The following is a 21,357-nucleotide window of genomic DNA, read 5'->3' on the forward strand; positions in this document are numbered from 1 at the left end:
TCCCCCCCACATTTACAAAAGGAGACCAAAAAAAAAAAAAATTTTCCCCAAAAGGTTTTCCCCCCAAAAAAAAAAAAAAAAAAAAAAAAAAAAAACTTGTCCAAGTCTGTCTAAAGATCTGATCAAGTTTGTTTAATGTCCAACAGGCAATTTTTTTTCTCTCCCAAACATATTTTTAATTTGCGTAATATATTTCCAATTAAACCTACAAATCACTCTTCCTCTCAATCCCTGTGATTTAATCAGATACTAACCAGATTTTTCTCCCATAAAAAAGAGCTCCTGTTGCAGTCTCTCATTAAGTAGTACAGTCATCAGTTTGGTTGTATTTTATATTGTTTACTTTGCCCATTGGGCTTTCTTATTTTTCTATTTGGTTTTGTTCATTAGAATATTGTATTAATTTCATGTGCAATATTTTTATCAACCTGTTTTGAAGTAATGAATTTCTGTGCTCAAAGTCTCCTATTTTAAGTTCCATTTAAAACTTCTGAGGTGTAATTCCTCAGGTTAAATTAAATATAAAGAGGTGGAGCTGAGTTGATCTGGAAATTCAGTGAGATTGGTTGCCATTATATATATATATATATATATATATATATATAAATTTAAAGCAGCTATTAAGCAAGGTACCAGTTGAAAATTTAAAAACATCTAAGCCTACAATTTAGTGGTAAAGGACTGATTAATTACCTGTTGCATTTGTTACCGTTTCAGCTGAGAAATGACAAAGCACAAGTTAGTCAAATTAAACTGGAATAGTATAAACTAAACAGTCCTGATGTGTTGTGATGCTTAGAAATGCAAAATGCATTGAAAACACCCCATACCTATATGAAGATACAGAATCATACCAGTAAAATTGTAGAAAATAGGCAGAGAAGTTTCTGGACACATTTCACAAGGTCAACAAAGAAAGGAGGAAAATGTCAATTACATTCATGAAATTACCTGAAGGATTGGCATTTCTGTATGTTGTTTGTGCTAGAAGAGATACAAAAGCAAAATTTAAATTTCAGAAACTAATTTCAACTAAAGATACAAAACCCTTTGCTTTCAGAGGTTGTTCGTTGAAGCGATAAGAGTATCGACAGTGTAGCTGGTGATGTCATCTTCATTTGGTACATCTATGGAGCTGCTGTGTGTTTTGCAAGGTAAGCTATCAAAGTTAACTTAACCAGCTCGAGTAAGATTGTCTTGTGATCAACCCCATTTGGATACTCTAGTTAATACACAACTAAATGAGTAATTTCCCATTTTATGCCAACACAAACAGAAAATCTTTTGCTATAACGTGCCAGTTTTTGGTTTCCTAAAGATAATTGTGTCGATTCCCATGAACTAACTGTGGAGAGAAAGAAAAAAAAGGCTAAGACTAAACTTTTCTGTTGCCATTAAAGTCATGGCAAGAAGCCATTTCTGCATCAATTGTTTAAATCTGACAGATTACTTTTAATTTTAAGAGTTACAAGAAATCTCGATTCAAGAGGCATTTTTAGACACTAGTAGAATGTTGTCATTTTCAACTCACCATTACAGGAACATAACTCCCCAAAGACAAGAACAAAGTAAAGCAGGAGCAAAGCCATTTCTCTGCGAACAAGTCTGAAGGTTAATCAGACTAAGTGTGGCGTTAGGGAACAGTACATTTAGAATACTGGCATGCCGACATTCTAGTTCTACAGGTTCAGTCAAACAGCACATAGTAAACAGACAAGTTAACATTTCCTTTGAATTTATTAGACTCGAATGTCAGAAGGCAGGATACTGCATTTGAAATACACATGACATACTCATGTTTCTTGCATTTAGACTCAAATGACATTTATCCAAGTCGCGGCATTAGAAAATCCAGAATAGCAAACTTTTACAGATGAGATTACGTTGCAGATAAACATTGATCAAAGGAAACTGGAACATTCATAGCAAAGCCAGTCTGAAAATGTAAAAGACACAGTGCCACACTACTTCCAAGGATGATTTTACAATGTTGGAGATGAAACATGAAAATGTACTCCTAGATATGCACTCTCCAGCTTTCCCCAAACTCTTGTGTATTCTTGGCGATAGTTCCATCTGGTTTCACTTTGTCATTCGTCTTTCGGCCATCGAAGTTTCCACACAAGCCTTCTACTCTCCTTTTATAGAGGAACGGCAGAATGATATCTACAGAGCAAAAAAAAGGTCTGCATAAGTAAACAGAATTGAGATGTGGCTCACATAGTGGGTTAAGGAGTCATTACCAGCTTTACAGTGTCCACTGAACTCCACCAAAAGGCCAAAATCCGTCTTTAGGTAGACGCGAGAAGAATGCATTTGGATATCAAGGCCAGGAGCTGCTGAACCTGGAGCTTTAATTCTTTTTCCATCCACCTGCAAGGAGGAGGAAAAAAAAAAAAAAAAAAAAAAAAAAAAAAAAAAAAAACAGTAATTGAGAAGCTCGAAATATTAAAATAGCCATACAGTATTTTCCTAGTAGTAGACTAGAAATTTGTAAAGCTTGTCAAACACGTTATGGCTTTGATACTTACGAACACTTTCCTCTTGTGCTTAAGCTCTACAGTGTGGTTGTAAACTTTAATTTTAAGCTCCTGCAATCTTCGTTTGTGCTCCTCCTCCTCCTCATCATCCTCTCCACTGATTTCACTTCTCTCCATCTCCTCACTGCTGTCATCAGTGCATGCATTTGTGCCCTCTATATAGATTTCTGGGAGATTCTTTGGCAGATTTTTGGTCCTCACCAGCACATACAAGTTTGTTCCACTGAAACCATGTTTCAGTTTATCAAATGTTTGGTACTGTGGGTTTCCCTGGACAGTGCATTCACCAAAGTCTGTAAACATCACCAAAAAAAAAAAGTTGGTAGCATTGACATTGAGAGTTAAGGAATTTTCATGTTTCAGAAATTACCTGTAGACTTGCAATAATATTTGCCCGTTTCAAGCTGAAGGCACACAGCATCATCTTCACACCCGTCTTTGTTTTTGCAGTCAACCTTTCCCTCTCCGTCATCTTCTTCACACTCGCATTTCTGCTTGCAGTGACTGGTGTACCATATTTCATTGAACTAGAAAATGACAGACAATCTTAGAACAATATACACATTGCTTTGAAAGCAAATTTGGAGACATTTAAAGTTATTTACCTGGTGAGTTTCACCATTCCTGTCAATACATCCACATTTCTGAACAGGCACACAAATGCTCCCTTTTTGTACAAAGCCATCATCACATACACATCCCGAGTCACAAGAAATCTCTGAACTGCAGTGTGGTGGACCAGTCAGGTTTTTGCATGTAGGGCTGCATGCAGGAATGCAAGTGGTGTAGTGACTGTTCTCTGCACAAGAGGGTGCTGAAAGACACATTTGACAACTTTCAGTCCGACTCTGAACGTAAACAATTATAGATATTGTTCATAGAAAGAGGAGAGTAATTTACTTGAAACATGTGGCGCTCCTGGTTCTGGAACAGTTTGTTGGGGTCTCATTGTAGGATTAGTGGAAAGGTTCGGCCTCAATGTTGGTACTTGCGATTCATTTGTGGGGGGAATTTTAGGCGTTTGTGATGTAGTTGAATTTGGAGGCTGTAAACCAGTCTCTGGGGAAGGTGCTGGGTTGGTTGGAGCTGGAAATTGAGGCCCAACAGTAGCATTGCCTTGTGCAGTTGTTGCATGTGGCCCACCTGTGGGAGAAGGCTGTGGCCTTGTGTCATTGGAGGGAGCTTGGTTGGTTGGAGCTGGAACGTGGGGCCCAGCAGTAGCATTGCCTCGTGCAGTAGTAGGATGTGGCCCACCTGTGGGAGAAGGCTGTGGCCTTGTGTCGTTGGAGGGCGCTTGGTTGGTTGGAACTGGAACGTGGGGCCCAGCAGTAGCATTGCCTTGTGCAGTTGGGGGATGAGGTCCACCTGTGGGTGACGGCTGTGGCCTTGTCTCACTGGAGGGTGCTGAGCTGGTTGTAGCTGGAACCTGTGGTCTAGAAGTAGCATTGCTTTGTGTAGTTGGAGTATGCAGTCCAGTCTCACTGGAGGGTGCTGGAACCTCAGGGGCATTTGTTGTAGTCCAGTTTGCTGGTGCCACAGTTGCTGGGTTGACCAAATCTGCAACATTAATAAGTTAATTTGAGGGTTTTTAGAGAACTAAGAGCTAAACATTACAAGATTACCTTGGCAGCCTCCACGATGAAGTTTTATGTCATCCAAAGCTACGCCAGATTCATTGGTGCCTCTTTGGCCCTCAAAAATGATCTGAGTCAAAACCACAGAATAGAAGCATGTTCCATTGGCACTTAAAACTACACACTGTACTTTACTCATTGGGAAAATATAAGAACCCCCACCTGAAATGTCCCATTTCCCACCACGTCCACCTGAGCAAGATGCCACACATTTCCTTGGTCATTTCTTCTCCACAAGATGGTAGCCTTTCTGTCTTGAAGCAGGTATACATGAAGACCCATTGTGTCAGAGCCAGACATATGGTACCAGAATGTTAGACATTGTGGGCCAGTGTCTGAACACTCTGTACTAATAAGACGAGCAGTGTCCCCTAGTGATGCCATGCTTGCGTCAAGGTGGAGATAGTGGCCATCTGGACAAGGAAATGAGAAAAGTTGTAGATTTTGTAATTCTTGAGATGACCAAATATACTAAATCTAATCCTTTGGTCAATTCTAAAGTATTCATGAACACCACTCAGGATGTAACTCAGTTTAGCTATAATTAGTTGAATACCTCCTGTGGTGTGATCTGAGAGGGGACCAGTGATCAGTGTAGGGATGGAACCATTATGCCTTTCCCAGTCAAACACATCAGTGAGCATCTGACTCCACTGGCAAAAATCTTTTTCAAAGTCACAGTCAAGATTGCATACTGAAATGAAAAGTTAGTAATTTGGAGAGTTCATTTTTCCATGTAGTAGTTTAAAAAAAAAAAAAAAACTGTTGTGGCTTTACCATACCTGGGTGTTTGGCTTCCTCAGGAGTTTTAGTTGCATTGTCCATATTGATGGTCATTAGTTTAATTGTATGAGGCACAACATTCAGCGTGAGGGGTTCCAGAGCTGTTGTGGTAGGCGAAGTGACACTCAGGGGAGCTGTAACATTTCCTATTGTGGGTTCTGGAGCCATCATGGTAGGTGAATTGACACTTTGGGTGGATATTTTAAAAAGAACTGTACCTATGCCACCCAGATATGTAGAATGAGAAAAGGCTAGTTTTTTTTCTTGGGAGGATAGAGAGAACAAGTTTTTTTTCTTTTTAAAGCTTACCTGAACATCTTCCTTGGTGCAGTGCAATATCATCTACGGCCACATCTGATTGATCATTGGAACCCCTCCGTCCCTCAATGATGATCTACATGGTGAAGTTAGATTTGTAAGTGTCCACAATCATTTTAAATTAGCTAGACATTCCACATTTGGATACATCACCTGAAACACTGCAGTTGTGTTTAGATCAACCTGGGCCAGGTGCCACATATCACCATGGTTGTTCCTCTTCTGCCAGACTACCTTATCTACTTTGTTCTCAAGAAGGTAAATATTGAGGCCCATTGCATCTGCTGACCCATACATATGGTACCAGAACTGCAGACACTGAGGACCAGTGTTTGTACACTGGGAGCTGATAAGACGAGCTGCGTCACCATGTGTCGTGTTCATGGACTCAATATAAATGTAGTGGCCATCTAGTCAAAAGGAAACGTATAGATGTCATTCATATAATTTCTCAGAGTAAAGCAGAATTCTCACACCGTTACCTTCAAGGGCAAGTGTCCTGCAACATTTAGCTGCATCTCCTGTCCTACACCAATTCAATGGCTAAACTGCCTCACTAGCATGCAGTCAAGCTCGATACTGATGAGCCAATAGTGGATCCAGGTGTGCTGAATCAGAAAGACAACCAAATGTTGCAGGACCAGCCTTTGAGGGCTGGAGTTCAAGATCACAGAGTTGGAGAATAATCATTACCACCAGTGTGGTCGCTAGAGGGACCAGTCATCTCAGTAGGGGTGGAGCCATTGTTCCTTTCCCAATCAAAGGAGTCAGTGATCATCTGCCGCCAAGTGCATAAGCCATTCTGGAAGCTACAGTCAAAGTTGCAGACTAGAGAGAAATTTTGGAATGAGTGAGTATCAAGAGTCAACTATTCCTCTTCCTAAAACCTCAAGTCTGAGTTTTACATTTCCTCATTTGCTAGATATGGCAATTAAATCTTCAAGTGGCAAGTAACCTCTAAAGGAAACTTCTTGTGCACATACTTTGGAGTAATGGGGGTACTTTTGTAGTTATGAAAGGTAGTGCAGTTCCAGTTACATTGGGGAAGGCATCTAAGGGGTAAAAAAAAAAAAAAAAAGGAACATCCTAATTCATGTACATCACTTAGTATAATTTGTGTATGCATTTTTAATAGGCAGCAGTCACCTGGACATGACCCAGAAGTGATAGCAATGTCATCTATAGCCAGGTCTGACTGAGCAGTGGAGCCTCGAATTCCCTCAATTATTAACTGAAATAAAGTTATCAGTTATTTCCAAGACAAGAGAATTGGCAAATTTGAGGTATATGGAGAAAACTTACCTTGAATGGACCAGAAATTCTCAGGTCAGCTAATCCCAACTGCCACTCAGGTCCTTTGTTGTCCACTGTAGTCCATACCCTGGTAGCCTTATTACCTTGGAGTTGATAGACATTCAGAACCATACTAGTGGCTGAACCAAGCATGTGGTACCAGAAGTGGAAGCAGATTGGGCCATCAAACTGGCATGATGGGCTCAACAGTCGAGCAGGATCTCCATAGGTTACATCATCTCCCTCAAGGTACATGTAAAAACCAGCTGGAAGCATCACATTAGTCATTGACATTGAAAATGAGTGGGGAGAGAAAAAAAAAAAAAACTTGCCTCCTGTGGTGTGGTCCTGGTTTGGTCCCGTCAAATCTGATGGTGTAGATCCAGAATGTCTTGTCCAGTCAAAACTGTCTTGAATGAGCTGCTCCCATCCACACATATTTGTGTCAAAGCTGCAGTTAAGGGGACAGGCTACAAAAAAAAAATAAAAATAAGCCATTTGACAAGCCAATTAAGAGTTTTGGACAAGAGGTACCATTTTATGTCTTACAATTGATGTTTAGAGATGTAGTGCCTGGAATTGTTGGATCTGGAGTTGAGAAATCTGAAAATTAGTGGATAGAAAGGGTGGGAGCAGGCATTAATCTTTGAGCCAGTTTACTTCAAGGTGCTTTATATTAAAGTCTTTAAGGGTCAAATACTCACCACATGGTGTGCCAGTTTGCCAGCTAGAGAGTTCCACTCCTTCAACTTGGCATGCTGTGGCATAAGACTTCAGGGATTCGCAAAAAGTGAGCTGATCACCACTTGTGGCACAATAGTCATATACACAACTGCTGAAGTAGATGCTTGGGTGAACATACTCATGGCAAGCCTCAAAGGCCCCATGAAACACCATGGAACATTCCTCATTGGCCACAGTCCCATCATTGTCACATTCTCTAGGATCATTTGGATGGGCAGTGCATCTAAAAAAAAAAAAAAACTTCTTTGAGTGATCATCTGTGTCCAGTAGATTACACAAGATCAACATTCCCATATTTAAATTTAACATCTACTTTTCACCAACAGAAGTGAAATTGCATGCTTAGATAGTTTCAACTATGTTACTGCAGTATTTAAATTCTACCCCAGCAACCAGGTAACTCAGAACATCCAGGAATACTTTATTTTACTTTCAGAGCACCTTAATGTCCCTTTGTGTATGACCACCAACATGTTCATGACAGCAAGGACGACAAACCTGACATTTAGTAACTTGCAACACCCAGATACATTCAATACAACTGATATTTTCTGGCATCAACTTACTCTTCAGTGGTATGAGTTCTCCAGCTGTCACCAAATTCAAATGATCCAGAGGCAATATGACCTCCTGGCATCATGAAGTCATCCTCTTGATATCCAGAGTAGGTGCCACACAGACCACAGAGTTCATATTCGTAACGTTCATCCACTTGCAAGAACAACCTGCCGTGTCCATCTATCCATAATTTCAAGCCAAAGGTAGTCTCCAGAACGGTGTAATCCTCCTTCACAAAGATCCACAGTGAGCCATATGACCCATTGGTTGAATAAGGAAGTCTGACGGAGACGCCATGGACCTGAACAGAACAGCATTTAAGGTATGAAAGTGACAGACAAATTAGCCTTTACCTCAGTGAGTCATTTTGTTAAAGTTGGAGGCTTTAAAGGTTTAGGATAGGACAAAACAATTTACCAACTTGAAATGGAGACGCATGTAAATCATTGCTATAGTTGAGGACAATGAAAACCAATGCCCTTCCCACTTCCAGTTTAATTTGGCTTGCATTGTTATAGCTGCTTACTTACATCGACTTGCCCACTCTGATTCAAGGTGACATCCAGTCCATCAAGCTGAAGAACCACAGCTTCAAGTTTAGCTCTAGTAAAATTTTGTCCTGCAGGGTGGATGTTGAAGCCAGTTACAGTGAACTGCACTGTGCTGTGCCTGCCACATGTTGTCGCGAGAGTGTAAGCACAGCCCCCTTGAAAGCTGTAAGCCAGTTCGTCAAAGGTAACGTAATGTGGATCGCCATACACACTACATGTGGCGGGTTTGAACGGGAAGCAGCCTTTGATGCCATTTTTTTCCTTACAAACTTCATCACTTGCACACGTCATTGCAGTGCATCGCATGGTATTATTGCCAATGCATTGGCACTGTTGCACACAGTCGCCCTCCACAGTCATTCCCCCTCTCTGTCAAGAAAAAGCAAAAGTTTAAGTAAAATGCAGTACTGTGTAACCAAATAGATTATAAACAGTTACCTCATAGTGTTTTCCATTATGCCAGCACCCACAATGCTCTGCTGGGACACATTTACCCCCACTGAGACTGAACCCGTGGTCGCACTCGCATCTTTCCTCACAGCTACCACATAAGCTCGATTGATCTAGACTGGAGCACACCTCTGGACAGCCATCGGCACATGAATTATAATGGCTGTTCTTGCCACACTCGAGCGCTGAAAGAGAACACAACATGAGATCCAGCCACGAGCTACAAAGTTAAAGATGGTCGATAACGAGACCTACAGCAGAAAGTAGAGTTCCTCCATGTGGGTATGGCAATTCCAGCCTCTCGGCAGACATCTGCATAGGCTTTCAGCGCTTCACACAGTACTGTTTGATCACCACGAGCAGAACACAAGGAGAGTAAACAAGCACGGAAATAGCTCTCGGCGCCTACATCTGGTAGACAGGACGCAAAGGGCCCGGAGCCAGAACGAAGGAGTCCACAGTAATTCTCACTGCTATAATGAGCCTCATCTCGTGCGTTACACTGTTGTGGTACTTGAATGGCTTCACAGGAGGAGACATTTCCCCCAGTTTGCCAACTCTCAGCCAAAGCTGTGGCACTTTCAGCTTTTGTGCCATCAGGCTTGAGCAAGTCATCTCCTGGGAGCTGATTGAAGTTGCCACACAATCCACAAACCCTGTCAGAATATTGTAATGGAATTCTGAGCTGAAGAGCCCCAGCATTGTCAAAGGAAACAGACACTCCAGAACTGCTTCGCACTACTACAGCAGCAGGGTTGCTCTCAATGTGGATCGTATTATTGTTCAGGTTTAGTGGAAGCTCTCGCCAGATGCCATTAACCTGAGGGGGGGAAAAAAAAAAAAGCCATCTATAAAACGGAATCATGCAACATTTTACATAGGGGTTTAAAGCTTTGGATATTGCTACAAATCTGAAGTTGTGTCGAGTCAATATTCTGGGCACATTATGATATAGCTTTAGCCTGCCTTCCAATGAATGCCGATGGCATATTCAGTTTGGGTAAGTTCAGTGTCAAGCTGGTGCATTACATAAGTTACAGCCATACACTTACAACTTACTCTACTCCATGCTTGTTAAACACACAGGTGATCATTTTAGCACATTTAAATTGATAAAACATCTACATTTAGACACCCACCAAATGCCACAACAGTTCACTTTAAACAATTACTTTGAGGAGACTTACCACAACCCAGTGGGTCTGACTCTTTAGCAAGGACACCCTCGTGTTCCCCAGGTTTACAGTGATTCGCTGTATAGTAGGCTGCGACACATTGCCCGTTTGCATGTTGGCTACAGCAACAGTGAACTTTGGCAGAGCTTCAGATGCTGAACACGTTTTGGCCAGTATATATGTGCAGGGGGAAGTGAAGCGGAACAATGCACCATCAAAGGTGTGACAATCCGTGTTGCTTTGAATAGTGCACACGCCTGAAGGGGAAAGGCTCCTGGGTTCATCTCTTTCAAGACCACATATTTGGCCCTTAGGGCAATGAGAGAGAAAGCAGAACAGCTGACCAACTGAGCAAAGGCAGCGTGTGGAGTCTCCAGTCCACAGGTCAGTGTTTGAGTCACACTGGTTTCCTGTAGGGTAAGAATATGATCAGGAAACTGGGAAAGAGAACATCATGGCTCAGAGCTTCAGATTTGTGAGGGTAAGCAGCACTTACTACATGATCCACTTCTTATGCCAATCTGTTTTAATGTTGTCTGATCTACAGACAGTGGATGGGCAGCTTCAAATATGACCTAATAGACAGATTAATCCGTTACCAAAACAAAATTCAAACCATAGCACAATTCAGCACAGCCAATGTAGAGCCGGTCACCTGAGTGCCTGGTTCGGTAAGGTTCAGGGGCACTGAGACTTGTCTCCATGCATCTCTGGGGAGAGGAGGAGAAGTCCAGATTTCCACTTGCCTCAAGCCGCTTTTCAGCAAAGCACGCAATGTAGCGCCACTGGAAACACCTGAAGCCAGATGCCAGAACTCCAAGCAGGCCTTGCCAGTGACAGTCAGTGGATGGCTCATCAGTATTTCCACTGAATTATCTCCTGGATAGAGAGATAAAAATGTAAAACCCATTTCCAGAGAAATTCTCAAACATTAGATGGCAGTAGTGCAATTGAACAAACTTTTTTTTTAAGTGTGTAATTATGCACCAATTCAAAAAGGAGCCAATAGTCTTCAGATTAGCACATTATTTGATCTCAAGGAAAAGAACCATTTCCATTAAATTAATCAGCCTCTATATTGCACGTCATCTTTAGTACCCGTTTGGCTTCTTGTCCAGTCGCAAGTCAGATTCCCATGTTGGCTGTAGAAACACCGGCCAACATAATCTAGAGATTTAAAAAATAAATAAAATTAAAGCTGGATTACACTAATTGTTTGTCTGATCTGTCCTTCCAGACATCATCATTTCCAGTGTTTATAATTAGAGGCGATGCAATACCTGAGGTGTCTTTCCACCCTGGTAATTTTACCAAAGACAAATCATTTTCAGCTCTAAAAACAAAAAAAAGTAGTCCAAGATTAACATTAGAAAGACAGTATTTATTCATTACAAAAACTAAAAGTCCTTACCTGCACATAGATTCCAAATGAGCCAAAAAGATTAGTGCCACAGTGATCAACAAATCTGTGTGGATCTTGCCAAGCATGGTTGATCCAACAACAGCAGCTTTTCAGCCGTCACCAACTCAAATCCTTCAATAAATCAACAGATTAAAGTAGTAGAAGCAGAGCCTTCCTGTAGAGACAAACAAGCCGTCAACCACCTGCACAAAGTTAGAAGCTCTGCAACTCTGACAGAGCTGGGAGTCAAAAGGTATATATTATCCCCTACAACCAGGTAACATAGTGGGAGGAGAAAAACAGTCTGGGTTTGGCATGCGAATGCTCTGAAAAGGTCACGACAACCAACCAACAGTTTCAGTAAATGGTGACGGATGAGGCAAGGTTTGGGACTTCCGGGTCATAAAAAGCACTGAACCAAAGCAAGCTCCAATAAGAGCCAGCTTAAAAATAAAAGGCTAGTTAGTAGGCTGACTGGAGAACCTCTTTCACTAACTTGTGAAAAGTGCAACATTAGTCATGGCACGGTTAACAAAACGACCAGACTCAAATGACCAGAGGGTGAAGAAAATATAATACAGATCAGTTCTAGTGAAAAGTAAAAACAAATGAGTTTAAGACTAAGCTTAAATGTTTGTTTGGGAAGAAAAAAAAAAGAAATAATAGGTATTTAACTCACCCCTACGGAGTCAGTCACCCTGCTCTGTAGGTTTAGGTTTCAATGCCTCAGCACAGGTGATTTAAATAGAGGCTCATCAGTGGACCTTTGAGGAGCAAAGACAACCCAGATAAGATCATCTATTTGAATCAGGTGTTCTGGAGTAAAAACAGCTTAATGTCTAAGACCATCAATGGGAAATGCTGATCTCAAAATATTTCCTTACATGGATAAATAGTACCAGTTAAACACATACCTACTAAATGAAATAAATAAATACATTTGACATGTGTAAATGTCCTTACAGTTATTTTAATAAAAGTAATATAGATGTGGTATTCCTTTGTAAACATTCTCAGCTGATATTTCTGTTAGGTTATAAAATAATGAAGTTCCCATGCTGGTATGTACTATAACCTTAAAGCTGTCATTTTATCTTTTATTTCCTTGCACAGGATATGCTGGAAAAATAATCTGCACTAACTTATGCAACCCTTGTTCTCAAACATATCCACAAAGCAAATAATATATTGTGACCTGATGATGCAGGCTGTGTTTGCAGAGGTAAATGTTGAGCATATATGTCAGTCAAGTAGCCTGACAGGGGTTGTGATGCATTGTGTGTGTGTGGGAAGTGCTATCTGGGCCAGCATGTGTAAACACAGAACTGCACCCTAAATTGTGTTCCCAAAGAGTTGTCTTTGTTAGGGACCTAATAGTATCAAGAACTATTCATTCTGAGCATTTATGGTGTACAATAAATGTTGCAGAGCTGCACTGAATGACATATACCAACATAAAAAGTCTGCAGTAACTTTTTGCTGCATGCTGTTTCAGAACTTGACATTGTTCCAAGGCCTTTATATTTATGGGGTCTTTATAAATTCCCATTATGTGCAAATGCAAAAAGGAATCAATATGTTGCCACTTAGTTGTAATTTCGCTCCTTTAATTGAATTTCACTGGATAACCTGACAACAATGCAGAGCTACCTGAGAAGTCAGCAGCAAGCAGATAATATCTGGGTGGGTTCGATTTTGTCACTGCTACAAAGTGGGAGTTGTCTGTCTACTGAAGCCTATCCCCAAGTCAAACACAGTCGGGTCTATGTGTAAGATTAATGAAGTTGAATGTTGACTGCAGACTTATTCGTTTGGATGTTATCTAACAGCGTCTCTGATTTGGAACCTTTCTGTCTCAGCCCGAGGAACAAAACAGCACTGATACACCCCATAGAAACCTTATCAGTGTTACCTAGTAATCATAATAAATGTTGAAATATGACATTTAGAGAACACTGCCAAACCACATATCTATAAATCCATAAAGCTGTACTTGTCGGCGTTTTTCCCCCCACCCCCTGCAAACAGGCTCAATTAATAATAAACCTCGTCCACAGGAAGCAGGAGATGAAGCAACAAGGGTCCAGGAGCACGTACCAAATAATACGTGGTGGAATATTCCAAGGGTCACTTAAAGCAGATGCCCTGATCCATGACAGACAGTTAATAAACCTCTGCTTGCTATTTATATCTACACAGACCACTGTGTTCACAAATAGTACACCATAGGTAAGAGGAGACAAAGAACATGCTAGATCTGTCAGATTTTTACAAAACTCAGCATTGTTTGCTACGCTACTGCATTTTTAAAGTTGAGAATATGTGTTTCATTAAAAAAAAAAAAAAAAAAAAAAAAACAAAAGCAATAACTGAACAGATTTCAGGGAGATAATAAAGATGAACATTATAAAATATAATATTTCGTAAAGTTCAGGTGGAGTTGGAGTTCTCTATCTTGAATTTATTCCTGTACAAAACTGCTGTGGTAGTAGTGGCGGTAATAGAGATTTTGAGCTCCCTTGAGGTCAGCAGTAATAAGTGAACAATCCATTAGCTGTTGAATGGCAGAATAACTTTCCACTTCTCTGAGATTTTCCATCTATGTAAGGTTTAAGGTACACATCTGTCTATGTTTTTACAACTCATTTTACATGTTTTTCTTTAGTTTATCTTTTCTTTGTGTCCCAGTTGGTAGTTTTCCGCCTGTCAGTTGTGATTGTAGTAGTGCAAAACTTGAGTGAATCTCTCGAGCAACCAAACAAGGAGGACATCAGAAGCGCTACAGGAGTGGCTAAATCACAAGACGTATTTTTTGCATCCTAAACCTGTCCTTCAAAAAAATGCAGTCCTTGCATGTTCCAATGAGAGCATCTATTGACACAAGCAAACAAATGAGCCAGTTAGCATGAGTCAAAGTGCAGCTCTAAATATATTCTTCTATGCAATCAAACATCGAACATCCATGGCCATTTTTCTAGTGTCAAATAGTTTTTCTTCAGCCCAGCTTAAAACATCAAAAACTTCTTTAACAATGTACTGCATGGATTTCCAGTTTCTCACAAATACTTTGGTTCATAACTCAGATCACAACTGACATTTTCAAAGCTACTTGTTTAATCTTCAAATTATTGTCAGCAATAAACAAAACAAAAAAAACGAAACAAAGATGTCATGCCTTTGCAGAAGAGCAGAAGTAGAAAATGACTGTCAAAAGAAGATTAACGCAGACCAGTGAGAGACGGTCCACTGGTCAAATGAGACCAGGATTGTTGTTTTATTGGACTACCGTCAAAATGTTATGAGCTGTGGAAAACTAACTACATAGTTATTTTTTTTGAAAATAATGAAAAGAATATTTTTTTTTTTCATTATTTTGGAAAAAAAAAAAAAAAAAAAAAAAAAAAACATAACAATTGCTTTTTTTCCCCCACACTCTTGTAGCCTTCATTTGACAGTGGTCAGACAGGAAATCAGGTGTGAGAGAGGGGGAGGACGTGTGGCAAAGGTCAACGGACCACTGCGTCATCGCCACGCCCTCTGCGTATCATCCTGAACACATCACACCTGCCATGAAACACTGTGGTGGCAGTCATGCTGCAGGGATGGTGCAGCATGACATGAAAACATGTGGCGGGAACTCGAACATGTGACGGCCTTGTCAAGGACTAAGGCCTCTGTACGTGCTCTACCCCTGCGCCACCACATCACCGAGGGATGCCTTTTTTTTTTTTTGACACATAATAAAATAGAATTTATGCCAATGAAATATAGAAGTTTGTATTTGAAATGTGACAAATTGTTTGAAAGGCATTTTATTATAGATCCGTTCATTCCTTGGGAAAAAGTTTTTTTTAGTGCTGCTTTAGAAAGTATAAACTTGAGAATCTCCTTGACCCTTTTTGTCAGAGTTCAAACTTACCCAAACTACTCTTGAGGTCACCTCGGCCAGAGAAGAAATCAATCCTGCAAGTAGTGTTCAGTCTACAAAAAGGTCACTCAGTGCCATTTAAAAAAAAAAAATGTTTTCAGTTATTGAAGAATTCCTCAGATGTAGCACCAAGGTCAAAGTTAGAGATGATTAGAGGACGGAACAATTCATGGAGATTATACATCTACTCGTACCTTTATCCAATCTCCATTATAATCTCATTCCACAGACTCAAACCTGTGCCGACTAGGACTAAGGGCCTCTGTAAACAGATTACAGATCTACTTAGACACATATTTATCTATGCTTCGCATCTGAAGAATGTGTTTGTGAAATTGGAGGAAGAGGAGGAGGAAGGAGGTGCTTGCGAGGGGCCTATTTTTCTCAGACTCACCGCTGTATGGGATGTGAAGCAAGGCACTCAAGGTTTACAGCAAGGTTATGCAAAACAAGTATATGAGGACTAATTAGGTTTCAATGCGCAGCGGCTCTTTAATATTCATTATTCATCTTCAGTTGACTTGGCAGAGCGTTTATTCATTTCACAGGGAGGGCTCAAACTTGTTAACATTTCACCCCCAAGCCTTCAAAGTGAACAGATGTTTAAGAAGCAATAAAGCAACAAATAACCTGTCTCAGTCCAATCATATTTCCAATGAATTCAGCCATTTTAGCTTTTTTTAAAATTTATTTTTAACTTTACCACTGTGTCACCTCTCTGTTTTTCTGTCTTCTTTTTTTTTTTTGTTTACATGAGGTATGGGCCAAGCTTTCCTTCCATTTGATTCTGTCCCCACTGTCACGCTTCGTGGAGAAGTTTCTGTTCGATTTAGCCGGTGTTTCTCGCTCCGTGGTGCTTCGCTTTGCGAACAGAGGCTGACTTCTCCTTGTGCTCTGTGGTTACTAAACAGGTTGTTTAATGAATACAGGTGCTGCGGTTCTGCTCTGACTGTCAGGGTGACACGATCAATCCCGATGGCAGGCTGCGTTTAATTGTCTTCTGTCAACACTCAGGGGAGACGGAGGAGAAAGGAAAGAAAAACACTTCACACCGATCACACATTCCCCCACTTTATTACGGTTTTTCTCTAAGGTTTTTCTGCATCGATTTTATTACCAAAACAACATTGTTCTTCTTAGTCTAAGAAAAAAACATGGCAGTTTTCATTTAAAGTCAATGTTTTTTTAAAAACCGTAGTGGTGTAATATCAATTTATTGTTTTAATTGTGTATTCAAGACAAGACAAAAAAAACAAAACAGACTGAATCAGCTGATTTAACATAAGATCCCCTATTTTGTCTGTTTGCTGTATGTTGTATTTTTAAGGACTCTGAGCGTTAAGAAAATGTGTAATTAATTTCTTCCACCAGAAGATGGCAGTATACCTCCTTTTCAAATCCAGTTGAACGGGAGCCACAGAACAGCAAAGTTGTTTTGAATCTGCACAGACTCAGATCGCTGTATCCTAGAACTTCTTTCACTGTTGCTATCCAAGCGCTACAATTTCATATTTATCACGCATTTAAGGGAAGCTAAAACGCATACGTGAATGACAAGAAATTGTCGGCAAACATAATGTCACAACATTTAAGTTTGTGAATGCTTAAATATGTCTTGCAGCCTCAAGTTTGTCCCCAAAATAAATGGAATTAAGTCATTAAATATAAGACAATTCAACTTCTACTTACAATGGGAAAGTAATGTAAATTCCTTTTGATAAATGTTTATTTCCTTACTATTATTTAAAGATATTATTGACTTTTTCACTGTGAAGCCCAACACCCCACTACAGTGCTGCAGCAGGCAGTGGTCTAGTGTCCTATCTCCCCTCAATTAACTTCAAACTGCTTTCTATTACACGCTACAATGAAACACGCAATTTCATTACCTCACACAAGCCAATCAGAACCACTAATTGTTTTTTCTTCAGTATCCCTCCATTTCCTGAGCAGAGGGTGATATTCCATGTTTATAAAAATAGGAAGAGGATGGACTGTAGATTAAAAGAAAAAAAGGAGAAAAGAGTCAGAGAGGTTACTGGTTGTCTGGTGTCACTGCTGTTATATAAAATCTAAGATTTGTGTCCTGAACTGTTAAATCAATTATTCTTTTTTTTTTTTTTTTTGCACACACATGTCAATAATTTCTTAAAGCAGAACAGAACTATGACAAAACTTAACTTATGAGCCAGAAGTTATGTCCCAAAAATAGGAAGTCAAGTAACTCACACTGTTCTCAGAAGACTGTAGCGTCTCACTTAATTCATGTGTTGACCTTTGGCTAATTTTATATCAAGAGTCTCTGAGGACTTCGGTCTCCTGGCCTTTGAAAATAGAAATGCACACCAAACTTTTTAAAATGTGATATGTCAAGTATTTTGAACATGTATGGTTTTCTATTTTATCTAACATCCTCTACTCTGTATTGGCCAATCAAATGTGAATAAATTAAACTAAAATTGGTGGTGGTATTGCGTTAAAATGTAAAATGTTCAAGAGGCGTGACTGCTTTTTAGATGGACCATATGTTTTAGAATGTACTCATAAAATATCTTTTTTTCTGTTGTTATTTAATACAGATTTAACTTTAACCAGACTAAAACCTGCAAAAAGGTATTTTGTCTGTCTTTTTGTTTTAAATCTGGTTAGTCGTATTGTATTGATTATTCTGTGTTGCTTTATTTTCATACCCTTTTCTGTCATTTTTAAAAGCCTGTCCTCATGTGTTCCCATATCCACACTGAATTAAATCAGAAGCACCCGGTTGAACGTGCCCCGACGACTTATACGTTAGTCAGGGTCTCCAGTCTCGAGCTGCAATCGCTTTGGTTGTGCTGTGCAAGATTTGATTCGCTTACCCAACCAGCCGAGACCCACCTGTGATGAGGTACTGGTCTCTAGCAGGGCTGTAGAAATCACATGGACACTGTTTTCACCTTAGCTGAGACACACAGGGAAAAAAAAAAAAAATTCATAAACTACAGAGAGACACATGGACAGCAAGAGAGAGAGGAGCAGAGATAAGGAGAGGGAAGTCTTGGATGTTCAAGCAGGAGAGTTCCCCTGCCCTAAATCCAGTTCAGTCAAGCATGGAAGAGCAATCAAAGCTTTCAAAAACACACCTACACACACACACGCACACACACGCTCACACACTTGTTTGAATAGTTTCCTCGTTGTTTCATCCTCCAACTTACTGTTTTTCTTGCTAAATGATTCAGCGTTGTCCGCAATGGTCAGCCCATGGGAACTAAACAACAGCAACCTCTTTTCAATTAAGGTGAAAGAAAAAACAGTCAAAGGAAGAAACCTTTTATTCTAATTACTGAGCAATCTGCATACATTCAAAGAGCGACATAGTAGCCTAAGGCGGGCCCTCGGTTCTCTGACGTGAGGAATAAAAGTGGTTTTTCTGCTTCTTTGTGAAGAGACCAGGCACAGCGGCACCCAGGCAAACTCTCATTATGCTGTGAAGATCCGGCTTCGCCTGCAGCGCCCAACCTATGCACCTTTTTTCGCTCAGCCTAGCCGAAGCAGATAACAGAGCAGCTGCAGCCAGGTAGAACGGGCCACATTTGAATGTCAACCGTTGAATATCAGAAGCTACAAACGGTGCGGCAGCGTCAGTCGCACAGACACACATTATCTCAACATGGAGCAGCTCTGATAAGACGAATAAAAGCCAGAGGAATTTCAATCATGATATTAGGGATTAGACTTTAGCAGCTGAATGGCATTAATTTTAACTTGCCTAACACATGCCTGAATGCGAAATGAACACGTATCATGAGAGATGCATAAAGAACAGTCATGGTTGGTGGTATGTTTTAATAATCGATGCGGCGCTTTATTTATGCAAATACTAGCTAATTTGTAATTATATGAGTGGGTGCATGTTAGATATCTTTTTAATGCATTCCCTCAGTGTATAACTAACAGCCCCCGTCCATAGCTGCTGATAGTAATGAGGAAATCAGAAGCAGGGATTCCTTAATAAAATGCTAGATTACGAATGACGCTTCAGACATTTCAGGTGTCCTACAGTAAATAACCGTTAGACTTAGTCATCGCTGATTTGGTGCTAGAACTGCCATCGAAAAAAAAAAAAAAAAGAAAAAGAAAGGGGAAGAAATGGCAGTCAGTTTTATTACGGTTGTTTGCTGTGTGCTTGCATCAGGTCTACTGTGTATAGTATGATCATGACAGTCTAATTGTTTTTTTCTTCTGCTGAGTATGTGAGCAATGCGAGTTCAAAGAGCAACACTAACATAAAGTTATAACCAGAAGTTTACATACACTTTACAAGAAGACTTTCTTTTTTCACATTTTCAAATTTCAGGTTAATTGAGATCAATCAATCAATCAATCAATCAATCAATCAATCAATCAATCAATCAATCAAATTTTACTTGTAGAGCACATTTCAGCAACAGGCCATTTCAAAGTGTTTTACATCTCAAAAACACATGGAACATAGATGACCAACATTAATACCATTGGCTACATTTATGAATAATTATAAAAGCTTTTTTATTATAGAACGTTTCCAGTAAACAATTTTAATATCTTTCCACAAGCTTCTCACAATGATTTGCCTGAAATTTGGTCATTCCTCCCAACAAAACTGTGACTAAATTAAGTTTTTAGGACGTATTGCTTATGCGTTACGTTCCTGCTTGATTTTTTTTTTTTTTTGCAAACTTGCCTCAATATTTTCTCATGATGCTCTTTATTCATTTTGCCATGAAAAAGAGTTCACACAGGTGAACTTAATAAAGTTCTTTGTCTAACTACACAACCCGATGTTGTTCACCTTCTCCCTGAAATGTAATGATGGTCATTATGGCCAAATGTTTCAGTTTGACATTCTTGCTCCAAAAAATGAGCTCTGAGAGCATTTACAAACTCTAAATTTGGCTTTTTATGTTACGTTTGGAGTAATGATTTCTTCCTCCCTGACTGGACTTTCTCACTGAAAGTTCTGCCAGAGCATCCAAATGAAAAATAACAAAGTCAGGGAGATAAAACTTTGTTTTCAAATAAAGTTGCTAAGCTCACCATCTTAGTTGTGACTTTGGCCACCAGTGGCATGTAGATTTGATCTATGTAGTGTAAAGCTAGCCAACTCATAAGTAGATGTTGATGCTTTAAGACCCATCCCGTCCTCATTTACATAACGAGAAAGAAATGCATCGGGTAAAGTACGAATAGGGGACAGAAAAATGTGAACAGAACACCGGGATATGAAGAGATGCAGGAAAACAAATGCATTTATAGATAAAATAATTGAAAAGACATCTAAGAGTAAAAGGAAAAATATATATATATTTAAAAAATATTTTAAGAGCAGCAATATGTATAATATAGACTTAAATATATGATTTGTTGAAACTGAAAAAATAAATATGAAAGTCAAAAAAATGATAAAACATGAAGTAAAGTTCTCTTTTTTTAAGTAATTGGAGCATTTAAAGTATTGATTTTTTATTTTTTTTTTAATTGGGACATTTTTATATTCCTGCTTTTATTTTTAATGATGTCAGGTTTGGTCCTTCATAGGACACAGAGATGAACATGAGTTTGTACTCGTCTCCAGAAGCCTCTCACGGTGATAAAAGGCATGCTCACCTCGTCGATAAACAATCTGAGCACCACAAAAGAACAACGGCCACAATGTTTTGTTCATGCTCCTTACGCGTTCTCCTTAAAGTGTTGAAAGCAATATCTCTCAGAATTGTTCAGCCTCCATTTGATTCAAAATGGGGTCATCACTTGACTACCATGCCCAGTTTGTGGACTCCGTCCATGTTCAATACACAGTGATGAGTAAGAATGAGGCTATTTAGTAAATCACAGAGACTTTTCTTACAGTCTTTAAGTGTCAGCAAAGACAGGAATAAAACTTTGAACTTTTCTTGTAAAGAACTACCCAGATAGCACATGATGTTAAATCAACGTTGAAAAATAGTTAGAATCGTTGA

The 21,357-nt window shown here is 39.6% G+C and overlaps 1 protein-coding gene across 4 annotated transcripts; it reads right to left on the minus strand.

Annotated features, from left to right (window-relative positions):
* Positions 1–1,721: 1,721 nt before the first annotated feature.
* Positions 1,722–12,217, minus strand: LOC106962210 (zonadhesin). Of its 4 annotated transcripts, none has more exons than XM_015056469.1 (30): positions 12,128–12,217; positions 11,458–11,623; positions 11,327–11,379; positions 11,145–11,213; positions 10,702–10,925; positions 10,543–10,621; positions 10,059–10,456; positions 9,127–9,691; positions 8,860–9,056; positions 8,401–8,790; positions 7,879–8,171; positions 7,273–7,535; positions 7,118–7,171; positions 6,901–7,038; positions 6,578–6,834; positions 6,422–6,506; positions 6,259–6,327; positions 5,969–6,103; positions 5,429–5,685; positions 5,267–5,351; positions 4,957–5,058; positions 4,731–4,868; positions 4,337–4,587; positions 4,163–4,244; positions 3,441–4,097; positions 3,146–3,354; positions 2,911–3,067; positions 2,532–2,833; positions 2,244–2,373; positions 1,722–2,166 (listed from the first exon to the last, which is right to left on the minus strand). In XM_015056469.1, the coding sequence occupies exons 2-30, from the start codon at positions 11,532–11,534 to the stop codon at positions 2,018–2,020; spliced, it is 5,865 nt and encodes a 1,954-aa protein (XP_014911955.1). In that variant the 5' UTR covers positions 11,535–11,623; positions 12,128–12,217; the 3' UTR covers positions 1,722–2,017. The 4 variants fall into 4 exon arrangements, with proteins under 4 accessions (XP_014911955.1, XP_014911954.1, XP_014911951.1 ...); XM_015056468.1 differs by having other exon boundaries at positions 4,957–5,091; XM_015056465.1 differs by having other exon boundaries at positions 4,957–5,175.
* Between the last annotated feature and the right edge of the window lie 9,140 nt (positions 12,218–21,357).

The sequence above is a fragment of the Poecilia latipinna genome, unplaced genomic scaffold, assembly GCF_001443285.1.
Source record: "Poecilia latipinna isolate Pla-1442-1.1 unplaced genomic scaffold, P_latipinna-1.0 Scaffold1385, whole genome shotgun sequence".
NCBI classification, from domain to species: domain Eukaryota; kingdom Metazoa; phylum Chordata; class Actinopteri; order Cyprinodontiformes; family Poeciliidae; genus Poecilia; species Poecilia latipinna.